Consider the following 17,956-nt stretch of genomic DNA (forward strand, 5'->3'; position numbering starts at 1 on the left):
CCTATTTGGAACAGAGGGAAGCTGTGAGTACCAGCGCTCTGTCACAAGAATTACAGGCCCTGTGAGGTCCTATGGCATGTGAGACCCTGTGAAGGGATACAGGTCACACAGAAGAGCTACTCTCTTAGTCCATTCTGCGAGGGCATATCACCCCTCCCGGAGACCATGTGTGGCTTAAGGATGGGCATAGTAGGGGGAACCCTACTACAGGAACAGCTGTGACTATCCATTTGAGTACAGACAAACTGGTTCGATTCAGATACTGGGCAGAGTAGCCCTTTGGCCATTAGAAGGACAGGTGGGTTGTCTTTCCAGGCCTATGGTTGCTATGATGGCACAGGCAATAGCCATCACCCATGTGTGGCAGGAAAGCCCCACTGAGGGGTGGATCCTCCTAGCCTTAAGGAGTAGGCTACACAAGTGTACACGGAAGTACCCACAGAGACTACATGTACAGGTGAAAGCAACAGAGGAACTGTTCCGACCAAGACCTGTCCCCTAGGCAGAGGGGGGAAGAAGAAGCAGGACAGACCTAGCCATGGTCTGTTACTAGGGAAGGGCCATGAATAACCCTTCCTTTCCCTTGGGGAACCAGGTATGACTATAAGTTATAGTCACACCCTTGACTGGCCATAGCATGTTATAGTTTGGGTTGAACTCTGTGTTCAGGGAGCTGGCAAGTAGTCCAGAGCAACCCTAGAAAGCCATTCTGGCGTAATGGGTGGAGTGTGGAAACCACACCAGGGTCCCCAGATAGTCAAGGCCAATTGGAGCACAGAGGCTTTGTTGTAATATACCAGAATGACCAAGGCCGTTCTGAGCATGAGTCTAATCAGGATGCCCAAGCCAAGATAAATAGGTGCAAGGAAACATGGTACACTGTGCCCTTCTGTAGCCAAAATGATTGATGTCATCATTAGCAACCAGCCTTCTTTGTCTCTAGAGTGATATACATGTTATTTGACCAGGTAGTTGGCTGGAGTGCAGAGGCACAGAGAATGCAGCTCCTATGTGTGCAGGAGAGGCTGAGAGCTCAGACGGAGCTGAGAGCTGGTACTGCCACGATGTGAGGCTAAGAGCTCACAGAGAGCTCAGATACAGCTACCATGTTAACCAGCCAGTGTGCTGGGCAGGAGACACAGGAGAAGCTGCTGAGACAGAAAGCTTAGGTACCACTAGGATGTGAGGTGGTGAGTCTAGGGGAAGCGTGTGGCTGCTCAGATAATAGCTGTGGTCACAGAGACTAATGCTGCTTTGTGGGAAAGAGGTACCTGCTCACCAGCCGGGGTCTGGCTGCCTGCCTGTATGGACTTTGCTATAAAGAACAGTTTGTCTGACGGCTATATGGCCACTGGCTTCTGCAGTAAAGACTCATTCTTATACACCCACAACCTCTCATGGCTTCTCCTTCTAAAACCAGGTATCCTAGGAGGTCCAGCTCCATGCAGGGGGTGCTCAGACCTGACACCTGTCACTAGTGAGCACAGGATAAAGGAGGAACTTGGACTAAGATCCCAACAGTTAGTACAGTGGGCAGGGTTCGAGGCAGAACCAGCCCTGGCGTAGCCAGGAAGAATTTAGAAGAACACATGGACTCAGAGCCACTCAGAACAGCAGTGGTGAGCAGGCTCCTGCTGTCTCAGACAGTGTGAAAGATTATAGGAACTTACAAACACTCCAGAATTGATATTTTTACTCCTAGATCTCAAAGTTAAGATGTTATCCTGCCTTCATGCTTTATCTGGAAGGCAGTCAGCTATGACATATTTTTTTTCTTTCATAAAAAGAAAACATTATTTTTTGCATAGATTAGATTTTCCATCACTTTTAAAAGAAAAATGTCTAACACATGCACCAACGTTGTTTATTACTTTTGTGGTTGAATATTTAGTATGTGAGGCATTGTCTTAGCTAAATACAAATACTTAGTTTTCCTCCTGCTTTTGTCAGTGAGCCGGTGGCAGTGCTTATTGCAACTGCTGCCAGTGACAGCACATGGATCTCTGACAAAGCCTTTCCGATGTCAGCACTGTGTTCTGTATCCCACACCCAAGGTCACCCCACTCACCCCTGAATCTATACACTAAACCACAATCTCTGCATCTAGGTTTATTTGTGAAAATCACATTCTTTCTGATGTGGAGTTTGGGTTGCAGGGCATCTAGAGTCATGTGACATACACTGCTTTGAACAGGACACTTGTCAGTTCAGAGGGAAAAAGGGGGAACTGTATAGTAATGATTTTAGCAGGATGTGTCTTGCTTATGGAGCTCATCATTATTCATTTACTATAAGTGAGCTACACTGCATAGTTTTTAAACTGAAGATCTTCCTATTAATAAGAAGAATCAAGAAGGAACTGGTGATAAGAACAATATAATTTGCATATAAATTAATCCCAGGACTTTTTTTGCTATCTATAGTGTCAGATTGTGTACAAGGTTAATAGTCACTTTGATATGCATCCTCAGACTTCTTCTTGCACATGCTGTAACTGGACAACCAAGGGGTCCAGGTCACTACTTGAGCCAATTAAGCAGAGACAGGTTGAATCATATATGAGCTTCTATTCCAACAATCCAGCAGCTTGGGAGAGCAGCAGGTCATCCCCAAAAATCTGCTCTACCTCTCCCCATCAACCAGCTGCTTATATTGGGTGGAAGGGCAAAGATTATGTGGGAAAATAAGAATTACAGGCAGGGGGAAGTAGGCAATGTATAATGGCTACAGGCAATAGGGCTGGGGTTGCAAAGGGCAGGTGCCTCCTGGACTATATTGTTTAGCCACAGGTTGTAAATCTTTCCATAATGACAGGCAGCTCTTGGAATAGGAGGATGGACTGCATTCTGATGTTAGCTCCCATGTCCCAGGGCATGCAACTCTCAGCCAGGTTAAAATGTGCTTTCTCTAATCAGAACAGAACAGTCACAGTTAACACAGCATGATTAATATTTCTTACAATTATAGCTGTACCAGTATTCTATTTCTGCCCCTAACAATATGAATAAGAAGTTTGTGATAGTTGAAAATAGATGAAAGAACTACGGTGATTAAGTCCTTTATCCATTTTTAGTTTATTTTTGTGTATGGTGTGAGTTGGTGGTCTAGTTTCATTTTTTTGCATGTATCTGTCCAATTTTCCCAACACCATTTATTGAAGAGACTGTCTTGACTCCATTGTATGTTCATGCCTCCTTTGTCGAATATTAATTGGGCATACTGCTTTGGGTCGATTTCTGGTTTCTCTATTCTATTCCATTGATCTATATGTCTGTTCTTGTGCCAGTAACAGGCTGTTTTGAGAACAGTGGCTTTGTAATACAGCTTGATATCTGGCATTGAGATCCCACCTACTTTGTTCTTCTTTCTCACGATTGCTGTAGCTATTTTGGGTCTTTTTTTAAATTTCAGATGAATTTTTGGAAAGTTCGTTCTAGGTCTGTGAAATATGCCATTGTTATTTTAATAGGTATTGCATTGAATCAATAGATTGCTTTGGGTAGTATGGACATCTTGATGATGTTGATTCTACCAATTCACGAACACGGTTTGTTCTTCCATTTGTTTATGTCTTCCTCTATGTCTTTTTTCAGTGTCCTGTAGTTTTCCGTGTATAGGTCTTTTACCTCCTTAGTTAAGTTTATTCCTAGGTATCTTAATTGTTTTGGTGCGATGGTAAATGGGATTGCTTTTTTAGTTTTTCTTTCTGTAAGTTCACTATTGGTGTATAGAAATGCCATAGATTTTTTGGTGTTAATTTTGTATCCTGCTACATTGCCAAATTCATTCATTAAGTCTAATAATTTTTTGATGGAGTCTTTAGGGGTTTCTATGTAAGTATCATGTCATCTGTGATAGACAGTTTTACTTCTTCTTTTCCAGTTTTGATGCCTTTTATTTCTTCTTCTTGTCTGATTACAATGGCTAGTACTTCCAGTACTATGTCAAACAGGAGTGGTGAGAGTGGGCATCCCTGTCTTGTTCCTGTTTTTAGGGGAAATGGTTTTGTTTTTGCAGTATCAGTGAAGAAATTCCTAGGGCATGGAAACTAAGAAAAAATAAACAAATGGGACTACATCAAAATAAAAAGCTTTTGCACAGCAAAGGAAACCATCAACAAAACAACAAGAAAGCCCACTGCATGGGAGAACATATTTGCCAATGTTATCACCGATAAGCGTTTAATATCCAACATTTACAGGGAACTCATACAACTCAACAAAAGGAAGATAAACAACCCAATAAAAATATGGGCAACAGACCTAAATAGATACTTTTTGAAAAAAGACAGAAGGAAGGCCAAGAGACATAAGAAAACATGCTCAAAGTCACTAATTATCTGAGAGATGCAAATCAAAGCGACAATGCGGTATCATCTCACACCTGTCAGAATGGCTATCGTCAACAAATCAACAAATGACAAGTGTTGGCGAGGATGTGGAGAAAAAGGAACCCCCATGCACTGCTGGTGCGATTGCAGACTGGTGCAGCCACTGTGGAGAACAGTATGGAGTTTCCTCAAAAAACTAAAAATGGAACTCCCATTTGACCTAGTGATCCCACTTCTAGGAATATAGCCTAAGAAGCTAGAAACACCAATCAGAAATATGCATCCCTGTGTTCATAGCAGCACAATTCACCATAGCTAAGATTTGGAAACAGGCTAAGTGCCCATCAGCAGATGAGTGGATTAAAAAACGGTGGTACATCTACACAATGGAATACTATGCTGCTGTTAAAAAGAATTCTTACCATTTGCAACAGCATGGATGGAACTGGAGAGCATTAGGCTAAGTGAAATAAGTCAGTCAGGGAACAATAAATATCACATGATCTCACTCATTTATGGAATGTAATGAACAACATAAACTGATGAACAAAAACAGATCCAGAGACAGAGAAGCATTGATCACACTGTCAAACCTCATAGGGAAGGTAGGGGAGGGTGGGGGTAAGGGGGAGAGATCAAACAAAGGACTTGTATGCATGCATATAAGCCTAACCAATGGACACAGACAACAGGGGGGTGAGGGCATGAGTGGAAGGGGGGTTGGGGGGGGGGTAATGGGGAGATGAGGACAAATATCCTTAATCAATATAGAAATTAAAACAAAAAAAATTTTTAAAAAGAACTTTGGTAATAAAATGAAGAGATGGATTTGGAATACAGTTCAGGGGTGTGGCAGGGAGGAAGTCTGTTAAATCCTCAGGTAATGGATGTAGAGATCCAGAAGGTCTGTGTATTACGTTAGTGCATTAGAAAAGCTTGGCAGATCCTGTTAGCTGTCCATTTGTAGCCAAGCTGAGACTTCCTCACATTGTCCAGGTTCTTCCCAATTGGTAATTCTCCCTCAGTTCTTTACTTATACAGCCACCAATGGGTTATTTTGGGATGAATAAAAGTGTGCAAAGGTAATCATTTTTAAACTTAGCTCAACGTCTGCAGAAATTATATATAGTGATTTATATATAAAAAGTAGTAGCAGCTGATAGGGTTCTAAACCAAGAAATAGGTTCACCCGTGGTTCACAGCTTCAAAGCCAGTAGCCTTACTACATAGGAGAGGCTGGAGAAGACTGTGGAGAAGTCATGGAAGATGGGATGTTCAAGGAACCATGACAATTCACTTTATTTTCAGAAGATCCAAATGGTATTTGTATCTATTTTACAAGTACCCTTCTCACAATTAGTAATCCAAATCATAATTAAGACTGAGTAATTTTTAAAAAGCCAAATTGACATTATACAAAGTTTCATACACGGTATTTCATTAAATCTTACAATACCATGTGAATTTCATATTATCCCCATTTTAATGATGAGGAACGTGAGGCAAAACGGATAAACTAGAACATAGATAAACTAGACTTCACCCTCCAATCTGTTTAGCTCCAGCACTTCCTATGTCTACAGAAAGGGTTAGGAACACAACCTTCCTGGCACTAGTAAATTCAAATGTGTGAGTGCCCTGTAGATAAACATCCTTTGGCCATTGCCATGCCATGACCTTGCATCTCAGTCCTCTTCACTGGGGCTTCATCTCATGGCAAGCTGTCACACTGATGCTCTCTCACACACACTCCTTATGGAATCTACACTAATGAAAGAGAAACATGCAAATTAACCATCCCGCCCCAATGTCCACAAGCCACGCCCACCAGCCAATCAAGAGTGAGTATGCAAATTAGTGGGACAAAGATGGCCATGGCCACAGAGCCAATCAGAGCAGTGGGAAGCTTGGGTCGCCCCAGCAAAAAAGGGAGCCAAGCTTCCCCTCCTGCCCTGGCTGGGGCTGAAGGGGGGGCCTGTGAGCACAGGAGGCTTGGGTCACCAGGGCCGGTTGCTAAGGGAGGGACCTGCAAATAGCCCTCAGCCCTCACCCAGGCTGGCCAGGCCCCCCAGCGGGGACCCCCACCCTGAAGGAGGTGTGGCCAGCCTGAAAACGGCCCTCAGCCTCTCACCCAGACTGGACAGGCTCCCCAGCAGGGATCCTCACCCTAGGGGGCATGACTGGCTTGCAAACCACCACAGGCCCCTTGCCCAGGCCGCCCCGCCCCCTAAGGGAACCCCCCACCCTGATCTGAGACACCCTTCAGGGCAAACCAGCTGCCCCCCACCCTTGCACCAAGTCTCTATCTATACTAATAAAAGGGTAATATGCTAATTAGACTGGGAGACCTTCCAGGAGACCTTCTGGACAAAGCCATAGTGGCAGGGCCGAGGTAGAGGCAGTTAGGATCCAAGAGGGGAGGGCAGTTGTGGGTGATCAGGCCAGTGGGTGACCAGGCCAGCAGGGGGGGAGGGGCACGTGGGCATCAGCAGGCAAGCAGGGGCGGCCAGTTGTGGGTGAGCAAGCCATCAGTGGGGGTCAGTTGGGGGCAATCAGGCTGGTGGGGGGGCGCAATTGGGGGTGAGCAGGCCGGCAGGGAGGGAAGGTGGGGGCAAGCAGGCCAACAGGAGGGGCAGTTGGTGGTGATCAGGCTGGTGGGGTGGGGGGCAGTTGGGGGCGAGCAGGCCGACAGACAGAGTGGTTAGGGGCAATCAGGCAGACAGCCAAGTGGTTAGGAGCCAGCAGTCCCAAATTGTGAGAGGGATGTCTGACTGCCGATTTAGGCCTGATCTCATGGGGACCCCTCAAGGGGTCCCAGATTGAAAAGGGTGCAGGCCGGGCTGAGGGACCACCCCCCTCACCCCCCGCCACATGAATTTCATGCTCCAGGCCACTAGTCTATATATATATATATATGGCTAAGCAACCATCCAACCATCCAACCAGTAGCTATGGTGCACAATGACCACCATGGGGTAGATGCTCAATGCAGGAGCTTCCAAGCTGCGGTGACTTGGAAGTGGCGGTTCTCAGGTGATGCACCTGGAACCAGAGAGGAGAGAGCCCAATTCCAGGTGTGTCACCTGAGAACTGCCTTCTCACAATCCATGACCTCTCAGGGGATGTCAGAGAGCTGGTTTCAGCCCAATCCCCACAGGCCAGACTGAGGGACTCGACTTGCTGGAGGGATCCCGTTGACTCCACAGACACCCTTCATGCCACGGCGTCACCCCAGGTATGGTCATTAAGGGAGGGACCATGGGAGGTTGGCTCCAGGGTATGTCCTGCCCATCTGGCCCAGTTCCATCCCACCTGCCACCTTCTAATTAATTTCCTTTCAATGTGCACAAATCCGTACACTGGGGCACTAGTATTAAACATAGAATGAAACAAAACAAAAACCCCACAAGAAGTCACCTCTTATTAAGAGACTGAGGCTAAACTTATGGTTTTGGAAAATCCACAGGGCATAAAAGTCAAGCGCTTTGTTTTGGAGATTTTTTAAATGTCACAAAATCCAGTAACTTCATAGGATGAGCACTTAGACATTACTCGCCTGGCTGGAGTTAAAAGAATTTCTCCTTTTGTTTTGATGAAATGCTTCTGCAATCTCACAGACAGACACATGAGGGACATTTAAACTGTTCAGCAGGCTATACTTTACACCACAAAATACCTACTCAGTCAAGAGTAATGCAATGGTAGGGGGGAAAGGCCAACCCTTAAAATCACATAATTTTGACACAGACTTGAAATTTTAATGATTATCAATAAATCTAAGATCATGGGAAAGTTTAAAGGTTGAGATAAAAATTATATAACCTACATACAGAGATTTTCTGAATAATTCAAGACAGAAGTAATGAATATAGCAGCAAATATTTAATAAAATCAGGTCTGAGAGAAGGTTCTGGGCAGATGATTCTACAGAATCCTATATAATAAAAGGCTAATAAGCAAATTGTCCCCTCAACCAGGAGTTTAAATGGGAATTCAACCATAAGTTCAACCAGGGGCCAGGGCTGGCCAGCCAACCCCCTATGGCCCTTCCCCCAGTTGGTGCTGCCCCCAATTGGCCCCTCCCCCCAATCAGGGGCAGGGCTGGCCAGCCTGGCCCAATCAGCACCAAATGGGGCTGGCCAGCAGGACCCCACCCATGCATTAATTCGTGCTCTGGGCCTCTAGTTAATTCATAAACTCTCACATGCTAGAATGAAAGGTAGAGCTCACCATCCTCTAAGTCTACCTGAGAACAATGCAGAAAAAAGTGAAAATAGACTGTTAGTATAACAGATACAAGGAACTCTGGGCTGGCTTCTCTACATTTACAAGGTGGCTACAAGTTTTATTTGGTGCAGCCACAGAGTAATGACCTTCAATTTTTTCACAAGCAAGCTCTTATTTTTTATTATCTTATTTCAAAGATGACTTTATATATTCTTTAAAGTCAGAGTATTTAAAAAATAAGTAAAATAAAATATCTTCAGATAGAATCACAGGACTCTGCCATAGCTCTACTCAAAGAGCAACCACACTCTAGCTGCCCTCATGGCTTTTAGTGGCACAGAACAAAGGACACAAGTGAGGCTCCACAGTACCTTCGCCCATGAAGATGGTGATATGTATCATAAAATTTCAGTTAATTGTGGGTGAAACTCTAAATGAGAAGAACAGAGTTCAGAATATTTCCTGTCTGGTCACGGTGAGGCTGGTGTGATAAGAGGGTCCTTGAACAATGCACTCCCATCCACCTCACCTTCCTTGAAGGCTCAGCTTAAGCTGATAGATAAGGAGCAGGAGGCATGTAGATGGCGGCCTGGCCCTGTGCTCCTCAATCCTAGGTCAAGTATAAATTGAAAAAAAATTTAAATTACTGGTTCATAGCCCTACCTTCACTTCTTCCCCTCCTCCCTACCCCCGAGAAATTTATATTTGACTGGTCTGAGGTGGGACATTTGCATTGATACTTCTGGTGCCTCTCTTGGGTAGCTGGGGTTGAGAACTATTTATCTAGAAATAGGGTTAATATTTTAAAGCAGTTGAATAGCCAAATGGACTGAGATGCCATACCTCCTTGAACTGCATAACTCAAAATATGTGTTTCTTAGCAATCACAATGAAGATTGATTCTTAGCTGGTTGGTTAGGCAGAATTTGAAGCTTTTTGTACCCTCCCTCAGCAAGTTTTGGGATTAATTTTATACTCTGTGATGGTTGTGACATGGAAGAAGTCTGCTCATGTGGCTGGCAGTGAGGGGAAGTTGGAGGCAATCAGGCTGGTCGAGGGGGGCAATTGGGAGTGAGCAGGCTGGTGGGCAGAGTTGCGGGCAAGCAGGCCAGCAGGTAGAGTGGTTAGGGGTGATCAGAAAGGCAGGCAGGGGAGCGGTTAAGAGCCAGCGGTCCCGGATTGCAAGAGGGATGACCAACTTCTGGATCAGGCCTAATCCGGCAATCGGACATCCCCTGAGGGGTCCCAGATTGGAGAGTGTACAGGCCGAGCTGAGGGACAACTCCCCATCCCCGCATGAATTCCTGCACCGGGCCACTAGTTGAGATATAAAACTGCAACTCATAGTCACAGATAGCAGTGTGGGGTTGTCAGAGGGAAGGAGTTGATGGGAGATGATTTGACTTTGTGTGGTGGACACACCATGCAATATACAGATCCTATATCATAGAAATGTAGACTTGAAACATATATAATCCTATTAACCAATGTCACCTCAATATATTTCATAATAAAAAGATAGGAAACAAGGAAAAACACAACCACAGTTCATAGCTGACTTGTATTTTAAAGTTGAATGTGGTGGCTAAACAGCAAGATAATACTCATGACCCAACAACTTTAAAAAATGACTAAATTGAAAAAGAATCACATATTTAAAGAAGTAAAAAATCAAAGGAAGAAATATTGACTTGATGAACTAGATGAGCTGATTCCCTGGCAATATCACACCCTCACCCGCTCTGATTAGGGCAAGGGGCAGGGCCCAAACACAGGGATGACCCTGGGAACAGGACAACTACAGAGCAGTGGGCAGGTGAATGTGGAACAATAAGTTAGAAGCTGGAGGCTCCCAAATTCAGGATTATATTTTCCCAAGGGACATTTACTAACTAACTGTTGGGGCAGTGAAGGAGGCTAGCAGGGGAGGGCAGGGAGAAGAGGGGGACAGAGTAAATTTTCTAAAGTTTTTAGATGCTTGGAGAAAAAATAACCCTGGAAAGAAAGGGCCATCAACAATACATATTTGCCAGCTTTGAAACATGTTTTCCAACATAGCAGTATTTTAAACATGTAAGAAAATGAGTATTTGCACTTTTATGACTATGGCAGTATCAGGTTGAGTAGATAGGATTAAAATAACAAGCAAACCTACTCATATTCCCAGCAAAAACACTCTGAAATTACAATAAAAATGTTAAAGTCTATTGTAAATTTTAAAAGTAAAAATAAAACTGTCCCTGTTATTAAAATGCTTCCTCGACATAATCATGCTCAGTAAGAATGGAAAGTGAGAAATAGCATATGAGTGGAAGACTTGACATTCTCTGATAATGGGATAACAGCCACAGGAGAACTTGGAGGAGAGACCATGCATTCAGCTTTGCATGTGCTGAATTTGAGCTACAAGTAAGATGACCATGAGGAGACCTGCTTGAAGAAGTTAACATACCTCTCAAAAGCTCAGCAGCAAAGCCTAACACATTCACATAGGTTATTACTACAATCAGGAGACTGGTTAACATTAACAACGTAAATCACAGGGTGAGAGAAGTAAAGAACAAGCTTGCAGGCCCAGGTCAGAGGACGTGAGGTGTGGGGAGGAGAGTAAGGACGGGGCTGAAGAGAAAGACCCTGTGACTGGCCCATGGAGACCCAGAGAGGCTGAAAAGTGCACTCTTTCTGGGAAATCTAACAGGACCAGAGTGGCATAAACTGAATGACCATGTATGTCAATGCTGTGGAAGTTCAAGGCTAAAAAATGTGGGAGTGGAACATGAAGGAACTGGCTGAGGCACTTTCAGCAGGCTTGCGGGTGGGAGTGAGAATGGATATTAGGTAAGTGAAGAGGCTGAGGGCACCACACTTCCTAAGATATACTGGCTTAAAGGGAAGAAAGAGCAGAATCTAGTAGAGAATAAAGGAAGAAATTTAGTTTGTGACTCTTCTCAATTATTTGTTAATTATGTTCTGTTTTAAAATGGGAGATGACAACACATATGCTTATGTAGAAAGGAGAGCAGAGAGTGAGAGACAGAAGTTACAGGAAAGGTGTCACCTGCAGCGCTTATGGCTGGGGAGGAACGGATGTGATATCTGAGCCCAGGACTGAAGCCAGCACAGAGCATGCTTGGTGGAGAAGACCTGCGAGGCAGAACACCACCGTCACATCTGTGGGTAACAGGTTCACTTGGGCTGCAGTTATGATGACTAATCTGCACACAGAATGTTATATATCGATTATATCCCAATTTATATAGGTGATTACCTCTGGAGAGTGTTTGCCTCTGGAGGCCAAATCCCTAAAACCTGGGAGCAACATCCTGAGAGCAGCGGGTCTGGAGAAGAGGGACGTCCCTGAGTGTCTGGGATGATGAAAGAGTGTGAGGAACCGTGGAATTATTTGGGCAGGCAGACTGTAGAAATTGTTCCAGTGCGATTTAGCCTCTCCTTATGGTCTGTGTTTGTCACCATTTGGCTTTTATGAAAGGGGAGCTCACATACTGCCATATCCCATGAAGTTTGTGTCTAATTGTCACAACCCCAGACTGAGCCCAGAGTCGCCTGTTATCTGTTCAGTTATTAACAAAGGCCATAGCCAATGTTATACATATCAATGCTGAAATCATCTCCCAACATTGTGTCGGCTCTCCCCAAATATATGCTCTTCAGTCTTTCTGAAAGTCCCTCGAACCTGTGTATTCATTGGTTACATTCTTTTCAAGTCTCCTTTTCTCTAATTGTACTTGTGTGCCATTTCCATCTCTGAAATGTACTAATATTTTATCTTAAAACCCTAAAAGATTTTCTCATTTTTCAATACTAAAACACATAAAAAGTGTCTGCCTCAAATTGCTCTCCCAACATGTAAAACAATATCTCTGATTTCTCAACCCCATAGACTAAATAACAAAGGTTAACCAATTCATAACCATATATCTTTACTAAGGTATTGGTTGTGGAAAATTTATTGCTATGATAATTCATGTTCAGGTAATAAAAACATTAACGTTTTTCACATTATCTAATGCAATATGTTCAAAGATCAACAATATCTCAAGAAGGGTGTGAAAAGTGAGAGAACAACAGGAGACAGGCCCCTTATTATCCTCAGCAGAGAATTCACGGAGAGCAAATGGCGATAAAAATTAGCAAACTTTGGGAAATGAAGATGTATGGGTTATTATGAATTACTTTGAAAATGTAGGTGACAATAGAGTGATATAACAATAAGTATAAGGGAACAAGAAATTCATGTGTTCGACTCCTCATTTGTTCAAAATGCATTTACCAGGTTTTTACCCTGTCTCACACTGTGTGAACAGTATAAACTCACACATTTCAAACAAGCTTGCTATCAAGGCAGTGCTCTCTGAGAATTACAAGAGACAATTCCTGGCTTCCTGATTAAATGTGGATTTAATTCTCCTGTTGGAAATAGGTTTTATGAGAAACACTATGTACCCGGAGAACTCAGGGTTGGCATCTCCTGCCCCACTGAGAGGTGTGAGGACTCAACTGCAGGTCTGGCACCAACAGGTGGGACCATGGAGTTCACACTGAAGGCAACACAAACACAAACTCAATGTCTCAAAAGAAAACATAACTCAGCAGGTGCCAACAACTGCAATTCAAGGAAAGCTGCACAGAGAATTGATGCATCTGATGAGGCTCAGGCTCAAATTCGGGAATCTGTCGCCATTGTCTTTTCCAGGCAAGGTCAGGATGTACAGTAAGGAACTCCAGAAATGCCTTTCTCATTACTGACCCTTTCTCAGCCTCCATAAATGTTCATGGCAGAGAATCCAACCCCCACTCCTTCAGTTAGTAATGGCCAAGGCTCCCACCTGAGCAGCTCAATTACAGCCGGTTTACTTGTTAGCAATGCCACATCCTTTTAATGGTTGTTACTTTTTGGTTTATTTTATTTATTATTTAAATTTTTTTATGTTAGCCCTGGAGCTGTCAATTTGGCCAGTAGTAAGACTTATTAGCAATTATTAGGCTCACGGACTCAGAGATGTGGAAAACAGCATCTGGGCATCCTGCTGTCTGTGCAGCTGAAGGCCATAATTTCCTTCAAGTCCCTGAAATTCCCCACAGCAGGAAAGAAGTTTGGGGAGCAACTTCCCCTTCTGATTTCCTTTTGCATGCAAGATGCTCCAATTCTGTTCCTAATCTTGCCCATCAATGCAAAATAACAGCCTCCAAACAGTACAGTTCTGCATTTTTCACCTGCAGAGCGTTTTTGTACCCATGTTTTCTTAAATCTGAGGGATGGGAAGAGGGGTGGGTTTGGTAACTTTTTCTCCCTAAGTAATCCGAATTTTCCAACCTGAGAATGAGGCTCATGTCCGGTATTCCCAGACATGAAACAAACTTCTTTAAGACCAAAGAAGTGCATGATGCTGGCATCTGTGTGGGGGACCAAGAGCCATGAGGGTCAGCTGGGGCCTCAATCAGACACCAAATCCATGGCATCAGGAGATCGATCAGGAGATCTCTGGTAAATTCCAGTTATTTTCCTAGGATTTAGTTCGTCTCCTAAATCAGAGGTAAAACTGAGTGCAAATGACCTAACAGCAAATCAGTGCGGGTGTCTCCTGTGCTCTCACCTAGAGCCCCCAGTAAAGTTCCCATTCGGCTCTGTGGGCACTCAGTGCACAGTGTCCAGGAGAAAGCCTGCTCTCCAAGACTGTGAGTATCTGCATGAGGTTTTGCACGGACAGACCGCAATCATGGGGCTGGAGATGTAAAAGCAAACGTCAGCTCCCCTCAGTACTCTGGGTATATTTTCCATAAACTATAGGACCAATCAGTCTGGATTATAAAACACTGTGGAGGTAGCGTGTACACACATCCCTTACGCTGAACAAGATAAATGCATAAATCTGGGAAGTTGGTATGAGAATGTTTCACTTAAATCTCTACTATATACTGTCATCTTGAAAATGAAAGGAGAAGAAATAAAAGCAGGCAGAAGGGCCACCATTCTTCAGAGAGGTGTGTTTTCCTATCAGCAGATAAATAATATGCAGATTGAACACCTGGCTTTATGGTCATGAGAGGTTCACCATCACATGAACAAAGAGGAACAAAGTGCAAGCTAGAGTCCCCTTTCCTGTGCTTCTCTCCACCTGCTGGTCACGGCACAGGGAGGAAGACAACGGGTCTGACTGAAGCCTCCACTCCAGGTGACAAGCTTCAGTGTTTCAGAGGAGAAGAAATATGTCGGATTTACCCTGAGAAACTGATATTTTTCTATTAATGGTTCAGCCAGGTAAGTTTAAGATGAAATTTTTGTCATGGGATAAAGAGCAGTGCTGGTGTGTGTGTGTGTGTGTGTGTGTGTGTGTGTGTGTGTGTGTGTGTTTATGAAGACTCTGGGAAGGGTCAGTAGAAATAACATAGAATCTAGGGAAATGTCTTAAATTTAGCATCTTTTATGCTCATAATTTGCCTTTTTTGCTCTAATTTATTTCTCTCCCTAGAAAACCTTAAGAATTCTTTTGAAAAGCTGTAATCCTCTTGTTGGGTCACCAAAGGAGGAAAGCAGGAGGCCAGAATGGTGAGGGATTACAAATGTATTCGATCATCCACACATCAGGTGGCTGAGCCTGGATGGCTCCAGCACCCAGTGACAGGAGTCAGCAGATTAAAGGACTTTTGGTGGGCTTTTTCTGGGCAGAGACTTCTTTATGCAGACCCAGAGGGGAGATAATGGAATGTGGTCACAAGTGAAATGTGGTGAATGGGAAATGACCTGAAAAGCCAGTTCCTGGGAGAGAGGTATCAATTCAATTGCTCAATCAAAGCCAACATTCCAGCCTTTTTGTTTTATGGAATAGGGACAAAGGTCATATCTTTTGTAACTACTTCCTGCTGAGTCTGGACTTCAAGATCACAGGGGAATGGACTTTGATAGTAGTGTGCTGGTCAAGGGGTTCAGCAGCATGATTTCCCCCAGTGATTGGTTGGTGCCGCCTCAAGGGCAGTTCTGTTGAGTGAGTTGGGAGGTAAAAGATGGTCCTGAGGCTGTCACAGTGTCACTGGTCGAGCCTGGAGCTGAAATACAACTGAGACCTAGATGTTACCTTTAGAAGGAAAAAGATTAGGGGTCTCAGTTGCCTGACTAGTGACATGAAAGGGGAGAATAGGTTACCCTGGGGGTGAGGTTCTTGTTTTCCCAGTTTTGCCCCTTGCTGGGCACCCACAGTGTTTTGCAGGTCCTGATGCAGGATTTGACAATAGGTAGAGCAGTGGCTAAGCTGCCTATGGCAGTCCCACCCCTGCTGTGATGCCCAGGGTCATTAGGAGAGGGATTATCTGGAGGTTATCCTGGGGATGGGGTTCTTGTTTCCCCAGTTTTGCCCCTTGCTGTTTTTACTTTTAAACCTTAAATTGTTACATTAAAGACTTTTACTTTCTTTCAAACTGAGCAACCATCTAGGTTGCTGCCCAGAAAAACAGGTAGGAGAGAGACATGCTTGTCAATATTGCAATGCATACATCTCAAGTAAAAGTAACTATCTTTTTACTTATAGTGTCTCATTAATGGTGAGATTTAATGCTTGAATAATGACTTTTCGTTTATTCTGTAAATAGTACTGGAAGAGATTTTTGAATTCCTTCTTTTTAAGCTTAAATTTACTTCCAAACAGCATTCTTTTTGGCTACTGCTCATTTGCATATGTATGCAAATTTTACTTTGGACCTTACTAGAACCAGTTGCTCATAAAATATTGGCTTCTCAAATGAATGAGTTTATATGAGATCTTGATTATATTGTGAAAAGCTAACTTACCAAGTAATTAAAGTCTGCTCCTTTATTGAAAAGCAAAGCAAGCAAACCTATACATGTGACCCATGAAGTACAGATGCCACCTCCTCCCCACAAGCCAATCTGAAGAGCAGGCTGGGTCAGGGGGTCTGAGGCATTATGTGCGCTCCTGTCTTAAAATTCTGCTGCTGAATATTCTGGTTAAGCTTAAGAAGTATTCAGCAACCTTGTCCTGCGGAGCTTAGGTGCTGAAACCTCAGGCTTTCTTGCTCAGAGTAAAATAGCCCTTTTACAATTCTTGTAAATAGTTAACTTTAGAACTAATTTTTTTCTTGCAACATTTCTCATTACATACTCAATCTTCACAAATTTCACACTTTCAAATTAGCCTTCAAACCTTCTTTCTATGTCCTTCAAAAATGCATAACCATGCCTCAGACCTTTCATTAAGTACCTTCAGCAATTTGTACAGACCTGTTCTTTCTTTTTTCTTTAAAATGTATTAGAATTCTTCACTCTTAGAAACCTTAATTTTTCAGTGATCACCAAAAAGTAAACAGCCAACATTTCTTAGATCCACATTTATTATCACACTTTAAGCACACTCTTACTTTCAAGAAAATATACATTCAATAAAGTATAAGAGAATTTCTGTAATAAAAACTAAGAGCAGGCGAATGAAAACATGTCTAGAAATCAATGTTTCAATGTGCTTTTTTAAAATATTTAAATGTTTAACATTTAACCAAGCAATGCTTCAAAGTCTTTAAGCATTTAGACTTTAGGTGCTGTGGCTAATGGCTGTGAGACTAATCCATCAACCCCCATAATAGAGACTGAGGAGTGGACAAGGTTTCCAATAAAGACTTTGGAAAATTACGTATAGGTATATGAGGCTGGAGAAAAGGCAGGGGGAGGAGGGAGCAGGCCCCACAGCCTGTTCCCAGGCCTCTACCTGCTTGTATTCAAAGCTGCCAGATTTTTTCCTTAGAGATAACATGCTAAGCTTTGGAAGATAATAAGTTCAGCTTCTGATAATAGCCAGACTGTTAAGAAAGCATGTGCAGTAAAGAAGTTGTTCTGTGGGAAGGGTGGAGTGAAGGGTGGGGAGTGAGAAGGTGCTGAGGTCAGAACAGTTTTCAGAGCATTAAAGGGGAGAGAATGGTTTTCGGATCTAAAGGCTCAGTGAGGGGGTCCCTTCACCATGTCATGTCATAGAGGAGCTTTGCAAGAAGACTAAAATTGTGAACCCGGAGGCGAGAGTACCCTTGCAGTGAGCCTGAGGAAGGAGAAAATTTTTGTTCAGATAAGGGGATAGTCATGGAAGAGAATAGGCATTTACAGCCCCAGGAATGGCTCTGACTTGTGGGGTGAGACAGTGAAACTGAGATAGGTGACTGTGGTTTGGGACAACTGGATTTTATGAGGGAATGCATAGTAGCCCTGGCCAGGCACCGAGGTAGAATGAGAAGAGTGAATGGGGGTAGTTAGTAAGATGCAGTATAGAGGAGAGGTGGCCAATGGCTGTGAGACTAATCCATCAACCCCCATAATAAAGACTGAGGAGTGGACAAGGGTCCGAAAGAATTTGGAGAGGGCAGAATAAGTGACCCCAGTGT

At 43.5% G+C, this 17,956-nt stretch overlaps 1 protein-coding gene across 2 annotated transcripts in view; it reads left to right on the top strand.

Moving 5' to 3' along the window:
• The first annotated feature begins 14,708 nt into the window (after positions 1–14,708).
• LOC139012656 (butyrophilin subfamily 1 member A1-like) overlaps positions 14,709–17,956 on the top strand; it is a 60,505-nt gene continuing 57,257 nt past the window's right edge. The window contains exons 1-2 of one of the 2 annotated variants that reach the window (XM_070418830.1): positions 14,709–14,837; positions 15,049–15,125. In XM_070418830.1, the coding sequence (XP_070274931.1) occupies positions 15,123–15,125 (3 nt within the window). In that variant the 5' untranslated portion in view covers positions 14,709–14,837; positions 15,049–15,122. The remainder of the gene's footprint in view (positions 14,838–15,048; positions 15,126–17,956) is intronic. The other variant, XM_070418833.1, reaches the window with a different exon arrangement.

The sequence above is a fragment of the Myotis yumanensis genome, unplaced genomic scaffold, assembly GCF_028538775.1.
Source record: "Myotis yumanensis isolate MYYU_CA2020_CCGP unplaced genomic scaffold, mMyoYum1.0.hap1 SCAF_6, whole genome shotgun sequence".
Classification (NCBI taxonomy): domain Eukaryota; kingdom Metazoa; phylum Chordata; class Mammalia; order Chiroptera; family Vespertilionidae; genus Myotis; species Myotis yumanensis.